The sequence below is a fragment of the Thamnophis sirtalis genome, unplaced genomic scaffold (assembly GCF_051295495.1).
Source record: "Thamnophis sirtalis isolate CommonGarterSnake01/CBP01778 unplaced genomic scaffold, rThaSir2_p1.2 scaffold_5, whole genome shotgun sequence".
Taxonomy (NCBI): Eukaryota; Metazoa; Chordata; class Lepidosauria; order Squamata; family Natricidae; genus Thamnophis; species Thamnophis sirtalis.
In genome coordinates, this window is record NW_028261385.1 from 59,436,929 (window position 1) to 59,449,434 (window position 12,506).

Consider the following 12,506-nt stretch of genomic DNA (forward strand, 5'->3'; position numbering starts at 1 on the left):
GAAGGATATTAGAATAACAGATAATTCTTCTGTTCCTTTTCTGATATAATGACCTCAATTATCATAAATATTAGGCTCATAATATTCCCTTTGCAATGACAAGGAGGTTGTCTGTGTAGAAGATGGTTGTAACTGCATAGAATTTTTAAATATTGCACATTGAGACTTTTTTGGCATGTTTGAAAGTGATCCATCAAGTCATGTTACGTATATGACTTGCCAGTGTTGGCAAAGATGCAGTTTTTAATTAATCAGACCATGTAGATGCTGCCAATAAGAATGTAGACACAGCTATATATGAACTGTTGTGTTTACAGAGAGCAGTATTGTTTTACTTCTCAAATAGTTTTGAAATAGAAAAGTTAAGTTAGATTTATTAAGTGTTATGCAATCATATAAGAGCCAGTTTAGTGCAATGGTTAAGGCTGGAAATCAGGAGACTGTGAGTTCTACTTCCTTTTTAGAGATAAAGCCAGCTGGGTGACCTTAGACTGGTCAGTCGCTTTCAGTTTTAGGAAGGAGGCAATGACAAAGCACTTCTGAAAAATGTCTATGGAGATTCTCAGTCATTCAGGTCATGGTTGTCCCAAAGGACAACCTTTTTTCAAGAGGCAACTGGACTTTCTTCATTTTCTTTAAAGAAGTTTCACTTCTCATCCAGAGCTGAAGAAGCTTCTTGGATGAGAAGTGAAACGTTCTCAGGGAAAAACAAGAAAATCCAGTTGCCTCTTGTAAAAAGCACCTTTGGGACCCTTCTGAAAAAAAACTTGCCAAGAAAACTATAGGAACTTGTCCTGGCAATCGCTCAGAATCAGACATGATTGAACGGAAGAAAAAAAATATTATTACAATATATATGTTGCTTAAACTAGCAAGAGCCAAATTAGATAAAATACATAATTAACTGATTGCTGTCTTTTTGGATAAAATGTTCTTAAATTTAGATTTCTCTTCCTTTCAATTAAACAAATAGTTGTATATTTACCAGTAGGTTCTGTATATAGATAACACTTGGAAATTTGCTCCTTTAATATTGTTACTTTTGTTCTCAGAGGTTGTCTGGTCAAGGCTATTGCTTTTCAGCCTCTCTGCCTCCCCTCCTAGCTGCCGCCGCCATTGAAGCTCTCAATATCATGCAAGAAAATCCAGGTAATTTTTCTAGAATTTAATAATTTTAGAGAGTCAAGTTTATGTTTTGAAAAGTACTTTTAAGCTTTGAGATATATGGATTCATACACTGGCATGGATTTACTGGGTGATTTTGATTGTCAATCATAGTTGTCTGTAAAGTAATATGAGATTGCAGTTCATATTTGACTTGAACTGAATTTTCAGAATGATGTCTATATTTCATACACACAAACCTATATTCACTTATGTCTGTTTTAATTGCAGTGAGGAATGCATAATGTTGTAACAGAGTTTGCAGAGGATACATGTTTGCATAAAAAAGTCTTCCTATCAGTTTAACTGACTGTAAGAAATGTTCATGCACTGAGCCATAGAAGAGAGAACAGTAATATTTGAAAAACACTATTATGTCCTCCACTCAATAATTTGCCAAGATGAAATTTTCAAATCCTTTGTCTTTCTTCATAGAGATTAATTTTTAGTTCTATGAACATCTGTACCACCCTGTCTTTGAACTTGGACCATTGTCTCTGAATCCTTATTAAAATGTGGTACTCAGAACTGTTCACAATAGGCAGAGTTTTACCCATCTTTGTTAAATACAACTCCAGATTATTTCAGCATTTCAGAACTCAAACCCATGTTTCCAGAAATCAGATCTCTCCTGTGAAAGTCACTTTTGTGACCTGTTATTGATCTATAGTACAAGTAGTCCTTCATGTACAACCACAATTGAGCTGTTGCTAAGTGAGACATTTGTTAAGTGAGTTTTGCTTCTTTTTACGACCCTTCTTCCCACAGTTGTTAAGTGAATTACTGCAGTTAAGTTAGTAACATGGTGGTTAAGTGAATCTGGCTTCCCAATTGACATTATTGATCAGAAGGTTGCAAAAGGTGATTACATGGCCTCAGAGCACTGCAACTATCATAAATACCAAGCGTCTTGAATTTTGATCACATGACCGCAACGGTTGTGAAATGTGAAAAATGGTTACTTTTTTCAGGGCTTTGTAACTTCAAACTGTCATAAACAAACTGTTGTAAGCCAAGGACTAGTTGTATTGATTCCCTTTCTGGTCCTCTTTCCATAGGCTGAAAGGATGAATGAGAATATTATCAGCACGCGCATAGCCAGAATATTTAATTTCTTTCTATAATGTGTAAAGTTTGATCACAAGGTTAATAATTGTGTTTTGAATTGTGGTTGTGGTGGTTTTTTTCCAAATGTATTAGCAGGAAGAGATATTTTTTTCTAGATTTGATATGTCTTGGGAATTGTTTTCTTGCATCTTTAATTCTTGGTCTTAACATGTATCACCCTTCACAAACTGATGGGTCTGACTATTTTTCTCTCAATTCTTCTTACCCAAACAGTGTTTATATAGGGCCCAGTTGGCATCTACACTGCCTTTTTTAAAGATTCCATTTTCATGTTGAAGTCCTGTCTCTCTAGTAAAATAAGTACAAATCCTATCCTTATATCATCATCACCACATCCTGAGCACTCCGTGTTTGCCAAAATAATGATTTTTAAAAGTTCAGCTTTCAGATATAAAAGATTTGTAACACTAAATGTAGTCTCAGCCGCACAATGGATAGAAGAGCTTTAGAGAATTCACTGCCATCAGTATTTTATATCTATGCTTAACTTTCAGATTTGTTAAAGAAAGGCATCCTTTGAAAAGAAATTGGCTCGGAAAAATCAAATCCAGCATTAGGATCTGTTACAAAAAGTACATAAAATTAATAACATTAAAAACTCTTAGGATGTCATCATACAAAATTAGGTGTTGTAAATGAATATTGGAGAAATGAGAACGGAATGGAAGATGTGCAGTTAAAAGGTTCATAGAGAGACCATTTTTCCTTTGAAACTACAGCCCACTCTCTTCTTGTAAGTGACTAGAAGGAGAAAAAGTGCTTGATTCTAGAGCAACAATGTAGAATGTTTACGATGAGTGTCACATTTAATGTTAAGCTGAAAGTCATATTCCAAAAATAGTTGCATAGAATAAAACTATTTTTTAAAGTTTATATTTAAAGTAATCAAACTTATAAAGCCATTTGTCTTACTGAAAGCAACTCTGGGAAGTGCACAACAATCAGATAAAAACAACGTAAACAAAACTTTAAAATATAAAAATCCATTTTAATAAATATAATTGCAATTTGGCAGTTCAAATCTCAACAGCCTCAGGGTTGACTCAGCCTTTCATCCTTCCGAGGTGAGTAAAATGAGGACCCAAATTGTTGGGGTGAATAAGCTGAGTCTGTAAAACTGGTTAGAGAGGCTGTAAAGCACTGTAAAGCAGTATATAAGTGTTGTTTTAACAGTGGAAGAAGGAAAACAAAAATGCCTATCTCAACAGCGGAGCCACCTAAACAAGTTATAGCACAGAGAGCTTTTCAGAATATCCAAAGGGATGGATGGGGCTGATCTAGTTTCAGAGGGAAGAGTGTTCCATAGGGCAGAGACAAGGGCAGAGAAGAGCTGTATCGGTGTATTTTCTCTTGTGTCTTTGGTAAGTAAAAGACAGAAAGAATGGACAACCTTAAACAGCTATTTAAATTGGTATGTCATGTTTAACTAATTAAACTGATATTCAAGGATTTTTTTGTTTATTTTTTGTTTAGGCATTTTTCAGGTTTTAAAACAAAAATGTAAGCAAATACACAAAGCTTTACAAGGGTAAGTAAATTCATTGTCATCTTATTTAAAACTTGATTGTAAAGAGAAAAATGACTTTTAAAGAGATTACATTAAAGGAAACATTTACTGTTTTAAGCTCTATATTTAAGCTATTTTAGTCAGAACAACTGCTTTTTACTATAGCTATAGCCTAGAGCTGTGTAGTTTTAAAAAAACCCAAAATCTTTTTGAGTTCAAAACAGTTTATTGTACAGTAGACTATACAGTGTAGACTGTATTTTCTTACTATGTGTAGAAAATTTTTAAAATAAGTATTTCAGATATTTTGGTGATACTGTAGACATGTATTATAAATTGTAAAGCATAATAAGCACTGTATAAAAAGTAGTTTTTAGGCAACCATAGCTAGTTTCCTTTGGACGTTGCATTATTATCAGAAAATGCAACATTAATAATAGAAATGCAATAGATCTTAAATGAAAGTTGGGACACACAATTAAGATATAATTACTTAAAAAACAGTTTTCTTACTACTAAGCTCCTTTACTATCTTGTTGAAAAATATCCCCTTTGTATTAAGGAGGCTTAGCTCATGTATTAATGCAGAGACTATTGGCCAGACTATTGAAATGCAGCTATTTGAACCTCCTTTGTCTGAAAATCACATCTGTATATCCCAGTATATTTTTTAAACAAGTGATGTCATGTTACAGTCCTCTGAGTCTTCATTAGGGTCTTTGCTGTTCTTATCTGTCAATATGTACTTGGGTTCTCCTTTAAAGCTCTAAAACAAAACAGAAAACATTTTGTTTCAGACCTAAAACCAAAATACCATATTCCAGATGTCCTGCAGATCTATTCTGGATCAGCCATGGTTCAGCAGGAACAACCCCTTATCTTCATTTTGCCCTTCCCTGTTTCTTATCAACCACTGATGTTCCAACCTGATATAACTCATCATCTCACCTGCACCTTAAACTTCCCAATAGCTTTTTCTTTTATGCTATCCTGCCTCTTCTCAATTACCAAAATACTCTTGGCTTTTCTCACTTTTACTTTTCTCCAGACACTTCTTCCTGGAATTAGGGGGTTGCAGTTTATATCCAAAACAAAACACTCCTGCTTTGTTTCACATCCAGACTAAATATGCATGTTCCAGCATTAGCCAACCACAAAACTAGCTGTGCCATGGACAGAACAATCTGGGCATAAATCATTTGGCATATCTCTTATTTTAACCCTAATTTTTGATACATTTTTTGTCTTACCTATTCATTTTCATTGCATAAAAATTGTGTGGATTTCCACTGTGCTCCTTTAGAACCATGTATCTCAAACATTTTGGCTTCAAGACTCCTTCCTTAAAGGTCTTCAAAATGATTGAGGAACCAAAGAGTTTTGATTTATGTGGATTACATCTATCAATATATACTGTATTAGAAATTAAAACTGAGAAATGATAAAATATGTATGTATTTGACTTCTTGAACTCCTGAAAGGGATCTCCGGGGTTTGCAGATCACACTTTGAAAACTGCTGCTGCTTTAGAATATGATCAGCTTGCTTATAAAAGCTAACTGCTGTTCTCTCACGCACTCTAATTGATTGACCTTTTGTCTGAAAGGGCCTGTGTCTGTCTCTTTGCTTTGCTTATTCTTTTCTGACGAGATGTGTACTTGAGTCAGATGACAGTTTATTTTAAGTAACTGACGAAAGTAACATAGAAATCAACTTGAGGTTTGTATAGCAGCCTCTAGAAATTCAGACTATGTTTATTACAGAGTGTTGTTTGGCCAAAACCTGAAAATGTCAAAGCTTTGATTTGGCTGAAGTTCAAAGGTGTCTTCTCACATTACCCCAGCTGTTCCTTTTACAACCATTATTTTCGTTTCAGAAATATTTTAACAGACTGTTTTGTTAGAAATGTCTGACTGAATTCAACAATATGCATGCTTCCGAGAATAGTATATTGATTTCACAATTTTCATCTTACTGTGTACTGGTAACAGTGGCCCTTAATAAAATAGGGTTTTGTTTGTTAGTACCGTATTTTTCATACTATAAGATGCATCAAAGTATAAGACACACCATGATTTTGAAGAGGTAATTTTTTTTAAAAAAGTCCTCCTGAGGGTTGGAGGAGGCCAAAAATAAGCAAAAAACGGCCCATTTTTTGCAAAAACGGCCCTTTTTTGTAAAAAAGGGGGGGAGGGCATGCAGAGCTTTGAGAGGCTTTTAGAGTGCTCCTGGGTGCTATGGGGGGGCAAAAACAAGCAAAAAAGAGCCCATTTTTTGCCAAAATGGGCCATTCTTTGAGGCTTGCGGAGGCTTGTAGAGTGCTGCTGGAGGGAGGCAAGCAAAAATGACCCAGTTTTTGCTCATTATTGCCCTCCCCAGCCCCCAGTATTCAGTGTAGAAGACACATCCAGATTTTCACCTTTTTGGGGGGAGGAATTGCATCTTATACTCTGAAAAATACGGTAATTAAACATACATGTTATTTTAATTCTGCACCTATTGTTTTCTCATTATCAAAAAAATCACATCTACTGAACCAAGTAGCAATTTGGAAAGCTTTATAATATTTTGTATAATTGCCAACAGCATTGAGATTATAACTTTCCACATTATTACAAACTGATCTCTATTGATTGCATACTTATTATCAGCTCCTTAGATTCCATGTGGCTATTGAATTATTCTTCTTTAAATAGTATACTTTTGTATACTATTGTAACATGTAAATAATCAAGAAATTTATCTTGTATAAAAATCTGAATAATAAAATATATTTTAGGCTCAAAATTGCCTAAATTTTAGATAAAGTTACTATGCTTACATTGTTATCTTACATTACAGTGTTAATGTAGATGCTGGTTCTCTCTTGATAATGTCTTTCTGTTTTAGTTTTAGTTTTAGTTTTAAAGTTTATTTATAGGCCGCCCTTTTCCCTGGGGGGACTCAGGGCGGCTTACAACTCATAGGGAAGGGAATACAAACAGTGACACATAAGAACAATACATAATTAAAATAGAACACAACATTCATACCATTCGGGTGGGGGTGAGTTACAACTTTAACCCCAGGCCTGACGGGATAGCCAGATCTTAAGGGCTTTGCGGAAGGTCTGGAGGGTGGTGAGGGTACGAATCTCCACGGGGAGATCGTTCCAAAGGGTCGGAGCTACTGCCGAGAAGGCTCTCCTCCGCGTAGTTGCCAGTCTGCACTGACTGGCAGATGGAACTCGGAGGAGGCCTAATCTATGTGATCTAATTGGTCGCGAGGAGGTAATTGGCAGAAGGCGGTCTCTCAAGTATCCAGATCCACTACCATGGAGGGCTTTATGGGTGGTAAGCAGCACCTTGAAGTGCACCCGGAGATCGACAGGTAGCCAGCGCAGCTCGCGGAGGATAGGTGTTATGTGGGTGAAGCGAGGTGCACCCACAATCGCTCGCGCGGCCGCATTCTGAACTAGCTGAAGTCGCCGGATGCTCTTCAAGGGCAGCCCCATGTAGAGCACGTTGCAGTATTCCAGCCTAGAGGTCACAAGGGCACGAGTGACTGTTGTGAGAGCCTCCCGGTTCAGGTAGGGTAGCAACTGGTGCACCAGGCGGACCTGGGCAAATGCCCCCCTGGTCACAGCTGACAAATGATGGTCAAAGGTCAGCTGTGGGTCCAGGAGGACTCCCAAGTTGCGAACCCTGTCTGAGGGGTGTAGTGTTTGACCCCCCAGCCTGAGTGATGGAACACTTGCCAAATTAGTGGGAGGGAAACACAACAGCCACTCTGTCTTATCCGGGTTGAGCACAAGTTTGTTAGCCCTCATCCAGTCCCTAACAGCTTCAAGGCCCCGGTTCATCACGTCCACCGCTTCATTGAGTTGGCACGGGGCGGACAGATACAACTGGGTATCGTCCGCATATTGATGGTATCTTATCCCGTGCCGCCGAATGATCTCGCCCAGCGGTTTCATGTAGATGTTGAAAAGTAGGGGGGATAGGACCGAACCCTGCGGCACCCCATATGTTAGGGACCTAGGGGTCGATCTCTGCCCTCCAACTAACACTGACGATGTTAATAAATAGCTCTCATAACAAATGACTGCTATATTGCAAAATCGCAAATATACATTGGTAGCTTTTTTTATTTGTTGTCTTTGGAATTAAGATTTTCTATGGGTTAACCCGGCCACTTTCTAAAATAAAGGCCTCAAGTCTCCATGTACACCTTTGCATTGACTTTATATAATCCATTTAGGATGTTGTCCACTTACTCTCAATTTTGATTTCCTTGATTTAATTCAGTTAATTAGTTTAGCAATTCTGTATTGGCAATGCTTTTGTGAATAATTGGTAGCAGTAAAAATACATTTTAGAAAATGCCTTTTTTTCTGCTCATCTTAGTTTCGGAGTATATTTTTGGCATATACAACTCTTAAGTGGTCCAGTGAGGTCAAGGCTTTCAACCTGTGTGCCATAAGCTAGAACACTAGCTTGTGTAGTAATGGGAGAACAATGCCTAATCATACTGCTTCATGTATATTTTTGGCATATACAACTCTTAAGTGGTCCAGTGAGGTCAAGGCTTTCAACCTGTCTGCCATAAGCTAGAACACTAGCTTGTGTAGTAATGGGAGAACAATGCCTAATCATACTGCTTCATGGAGCATGCCCAAAAGTAGCATGGTATGCTCCTTAAAATACCTAGAATTAGATGGTATCCTAGGAAATTATCATTCATCTAATCTTGGAATGTTTTCCTTTTGACGCTTAATCAAGTACATATAGAAAAGCAATGACATGTATGTATGTATGTATATATGTATGTATGTATGTATGTCTAACATATAGCTAACCTAACTAGAACAGAAAAGTAGATCAGGCAGGTTAGATAGAAGAACTATTCATGATTATGTGTAGCTAATACAAACAACCTGATTTATTACATGCTGTTTGTTTCTACTCTTATGGAAGATTGTGGGTAGTAATCTTAGTGGTCAGGTCATCTGCCTTGAGGTGAAGTGTGGCCTTGGTTATATAATTTCTGCTTTGCAGTCTTGCACAAAACCAAGCAGTGTGTTACATTCAGTTCACTGTTACAGCAGTAATCCTATGTTTTATTTAACGTGGTTGCTTTTTGTAGGATTCCTGGTCTACGACTAGTGGGACAGTCCTTTTCCCCAGCATTACATCTCCAGTTAGAAGAAAGTACTGGATCTCGAGAAAGTGATAAGAGGCTACTGAAAGAAATTGTAGAATATGTAAGATTTCTTTTTAAAATGTTGAATCCTTCCAAACTGAACTTGAGCAAGAAACATGGCCCAATAGTTTCATGCTTTGTCATGAGTCTTAAACTAAGTTGCATCTGTCTTCAATTACTGCTAGTATATTTACCAAGAAGGGACAACAAACCAAGATTATGTCAACGTTGTTTTGTTTCACAATATTGGTTTGTTTCAATAAACTTCACATTACATTAACTGTATTTTATTATTAATTGAGCTACGGCATGAAACCAGAGTTTCTATATGCTTCAAGGTGCACTACAGAAGTGAGGTCTGAATTGAAGCAGACAACAAGCAAAGCACAAAGGGGAAGGGTATTTTTACTAATTGGAAAAAGGAATAGTAGAGAGAACTGATAGAAGAGAGGTGCATTATTGGAAGGGGTGTGTGTGAGGGAAGAGAAAACAGCAACAGCAGAAACTAGGATAAAAACTAGGACCAAAGAAAATTCCTATTATATGTTGCCAGTATTTCAAAATAAAAACATTAATGGGAAGTTTGTATACTTAGGTCTATAACTGATTCTATGTCTTTTTTCCAGTGTATGAACAGAGGTATTGCTTTAACTCAGGCTCGTTATTTGGAAAAAGAAGAAAAATATCTCCCTCCACCAAGGTTAGTGACTACTTCATTCTATTAAAATAATACTTTTCGAGTCGTTACATGGTACAGTTGTGGCAGATTGTACTAGAATTTATACATTTTAAATATTTCTACTATGTTTCTAGATTGTCATTAAATATAAGACAGTTACAGGGTTCATTTTTTATTCAGTTGCTAAACAGTGGAATGAAAAAAATAAGAAACAAGATTTTTTATATGAAGCTCCCTCAAACTTGATGGAATCATGAAAGGTGTTAAACTATGGTTGATAGTAAGTCACTCTATTAGCCAATTAATTCCAATATTATCTGTTTGAAGTATTGATCCTTCTTTACAGATTGACTGTCCCATTTATGTATATTTTTATTTATACATTTTTAAAATCTACCTTTCTCCCAATAGAAGCAGGCAAAGCAACTAGCACAGTCCAGTAAATATAGTAATAATGACAACTATTTGCATTATTATAATTATAAGTAAAATATCTACAAAGGATACAAATAAAACAAACCACTCAATCTATTAAAGAATCATAGGATTGGAAGGTCTTCTAGTCCAATCTCCTACCCAAGGCAAGGTACCTTGTACCATCTCAGACAAATGATTGTCCAAAATTTAAAGTTTAAACTTTACTAAAGAGGGAAATCTTAAACTGGGAATTTAGAACCTCAATGGAGAAAACAATCTACATTCTTAGCCTAGAGTCTCTCGTTCTTAGAAGGTCTTGATAGAATCTAAGGATTGATTTTAAAAGATTGCATGTTTGCATGAGTTTAAGGGTACAGACAAATATAATCTCTCAAATAACTTGGGGGCTTGGAAAATAACCATACTATTGATTGCATTAGGAAAGAAATCAATAGCCAATACAATTGATTTAATAAATCTAATTTCAGCTTTTAACTTCATTCAATATATACATGTCTAATTATACTAATCTCCAGATATTGTAAGGCTATTTTTTTAACTGTACAGCAAATAGATGTCAATTGACTGTTTTTGTTCCTTCCAGCATACGGGTGGTAGTGACGGTAGAACAAACAGAGAAGGAATTGGACAAAGCTGCCTCCCTCATCAGAGAAGCTGCAGAATCTGTACTAAACTGAGGTTGGATTGCTTCGATTTCTGTCTCACACAACACTAGGATGCTGGTGTTTTCACAGTGTGATGACTTGCACTTCAGAGATTTAATTGTTTGGATTATCATCTGATGGAACTGAAAGTTGGACTTTATCGGGTCATTCCACACATAAAAACAGATATATAGATACTGGAACACTGAACATACACTATATAAAAGTTTAACTCTATTTTTAGATTGGTTAAATTGGGGGTCATTGTTACACTGATATTTCACTTGAGAAAGATGTCTCCATTCTCAAAGTCTTTTTTCCCCTAGTTTTCTAAATGCATAACATTTTTTTTAAATAAGTTAAAGTACATGAAAAAAGCTATGAAAATTTACAGAATACTCTTAATTTAATCATTCTTAGTAAAATACACTGTTTCAAACATTTTTCAAAAAAAAACCTGTTGTCATAAATAGATACTTAACATGATATTATGGGATCCTATGGAATTAAGTATTTAAGGACCTTTTATTACACTTGTATGTGAATTTTTGTTTAGATCATTCCATTTCTGGATTTCTTGAAAACATTAGCTTTTTAAAAATCTCTGTTGAAGTTAAATTGCATATGTCATTTCATTCCAGTATCATTATGAGTTGCCATTTACCTTTATTTACTATGTACTTAACTTTTACACCAGTCCCCCAATTACTCATTTAAAGCCATAATATGGACATAAAATTACCTATTTACACTTCAGATGGAGTATGAGTTTGTATATTAAGAGTTTTACAAGGTTGATGTCTTCATGAAATACAGTTTGAGCCAATGTTTGGCAGCAAGAATAAAAATTGGACACAAAGAGAATACAACAGTAATTTGGTAGATGTTTTAATCACTGGATAAATTAGTTTAGTAAAGGTATCTATGTTATATATACTTACTGCTAAAAAAATTAACTAATTAGAAATTTGTACATGTCATTGCATGGAGTTCGTATCATCTGTACTAAAGTATTTCCAAACTTTATACCTAGAATGTAATTGCTTGAGATTACGAAATCTTTGGCATAGATTTGCAAAAGATTACAGTAAAGCAACAGTCAGTTATACCAGAGAAGTTACAATTTGCCAATATTCTTGTAACCTTCAAGGCAGCTGAGATGTTGTGATATATGTAATGTGAATTGCCACAAGTAGGGTTCCAAAGTCATGATTAAGGCTATGTTTAAGATTTTCTAATATGTCCAGGTTGGATTCTTTACCCTTGTGCCTTCTTTGGTTGCTGCTAAACGGATTCCAGTGCTATATTTGGACATATTTTTTTAATAAAAGCATATATTTGATCCAGTATTTCAGTTATTTCTGAAGTCTTTGCTATGTTGTACCCAATTGTGTGCATCAATTACAATAATTGTTTCTGGTTTTAAAAAAATAGATGAATCTGTCTTGGACTGATTTAGAGCACTTTCTGTCACAAATTTAAATATCCTTTTGATAGTTATTTTAAATCAAAAGTTGACTTCATTTTTGTTATCTAACAGTAATTAGATGATATTGTCAAACTTCCTCTTTCACATTGTCCCCCCCAACCCAGCAGATAAATATCAATATACGGTATGTGGTAATTGAGCTCCAACTCCTATTATTTTCAATAAGCCAATTAAGTTGCAAAGATAAATAATTACAGTACCAAGTGTTCTTCAGACTTGAACCAATTTAACAAATATGAAGACAAAGTTATGATATGCAAATTGAATACACCAAAA

At 35.5% G+C, this 12,506-nt stretch overlaps 1 protein-coding gene across 2 annotated transcripts in view; it reads left to right on the forward strand.

Annotated features, from left to right (window-relative positions):
* The window catches only part of SPTLC1 (serine palmitoyltransferase long chain base subunit 1), a 32,383-nt gene extending 20,293 nt beyond the window's left edge, over positions 1 to 12,090 (forward strand). For both annotated transcript variants that reach the window (XM_014070930.2, XM_087715886.1), the window contains exons 11-15: positions 1,053 to 1,149; positions 3,766 to 3,820; positions 8,924 to 9,041; positions 9,607 to 9,680; positions 10,681 to 12,090. In XM_014070930.2, coding sequence (XP_013926405.1) covers positions 1,053 to 1,149; positions 3,766 to 3,820; positions 8,924 to 9,041; positions 9,607 to 9,680; positions 10,681 to 10,774 — 438 coding nt within the window. In that variant the 3' untranslated portion in view covers positions 10,775 to 12,090. The remainder of the gene's footprint in view (positions 1 to 1,052; positions 1,150 to 3,765; positions 3,821 to 8,923; positions 9,042 to 9,606; positions 9,681 to 10,680) is intronic.
* The last annotated feature ends 416 nt before the right edge of the window (positions 12,091 to 12,506 follow it).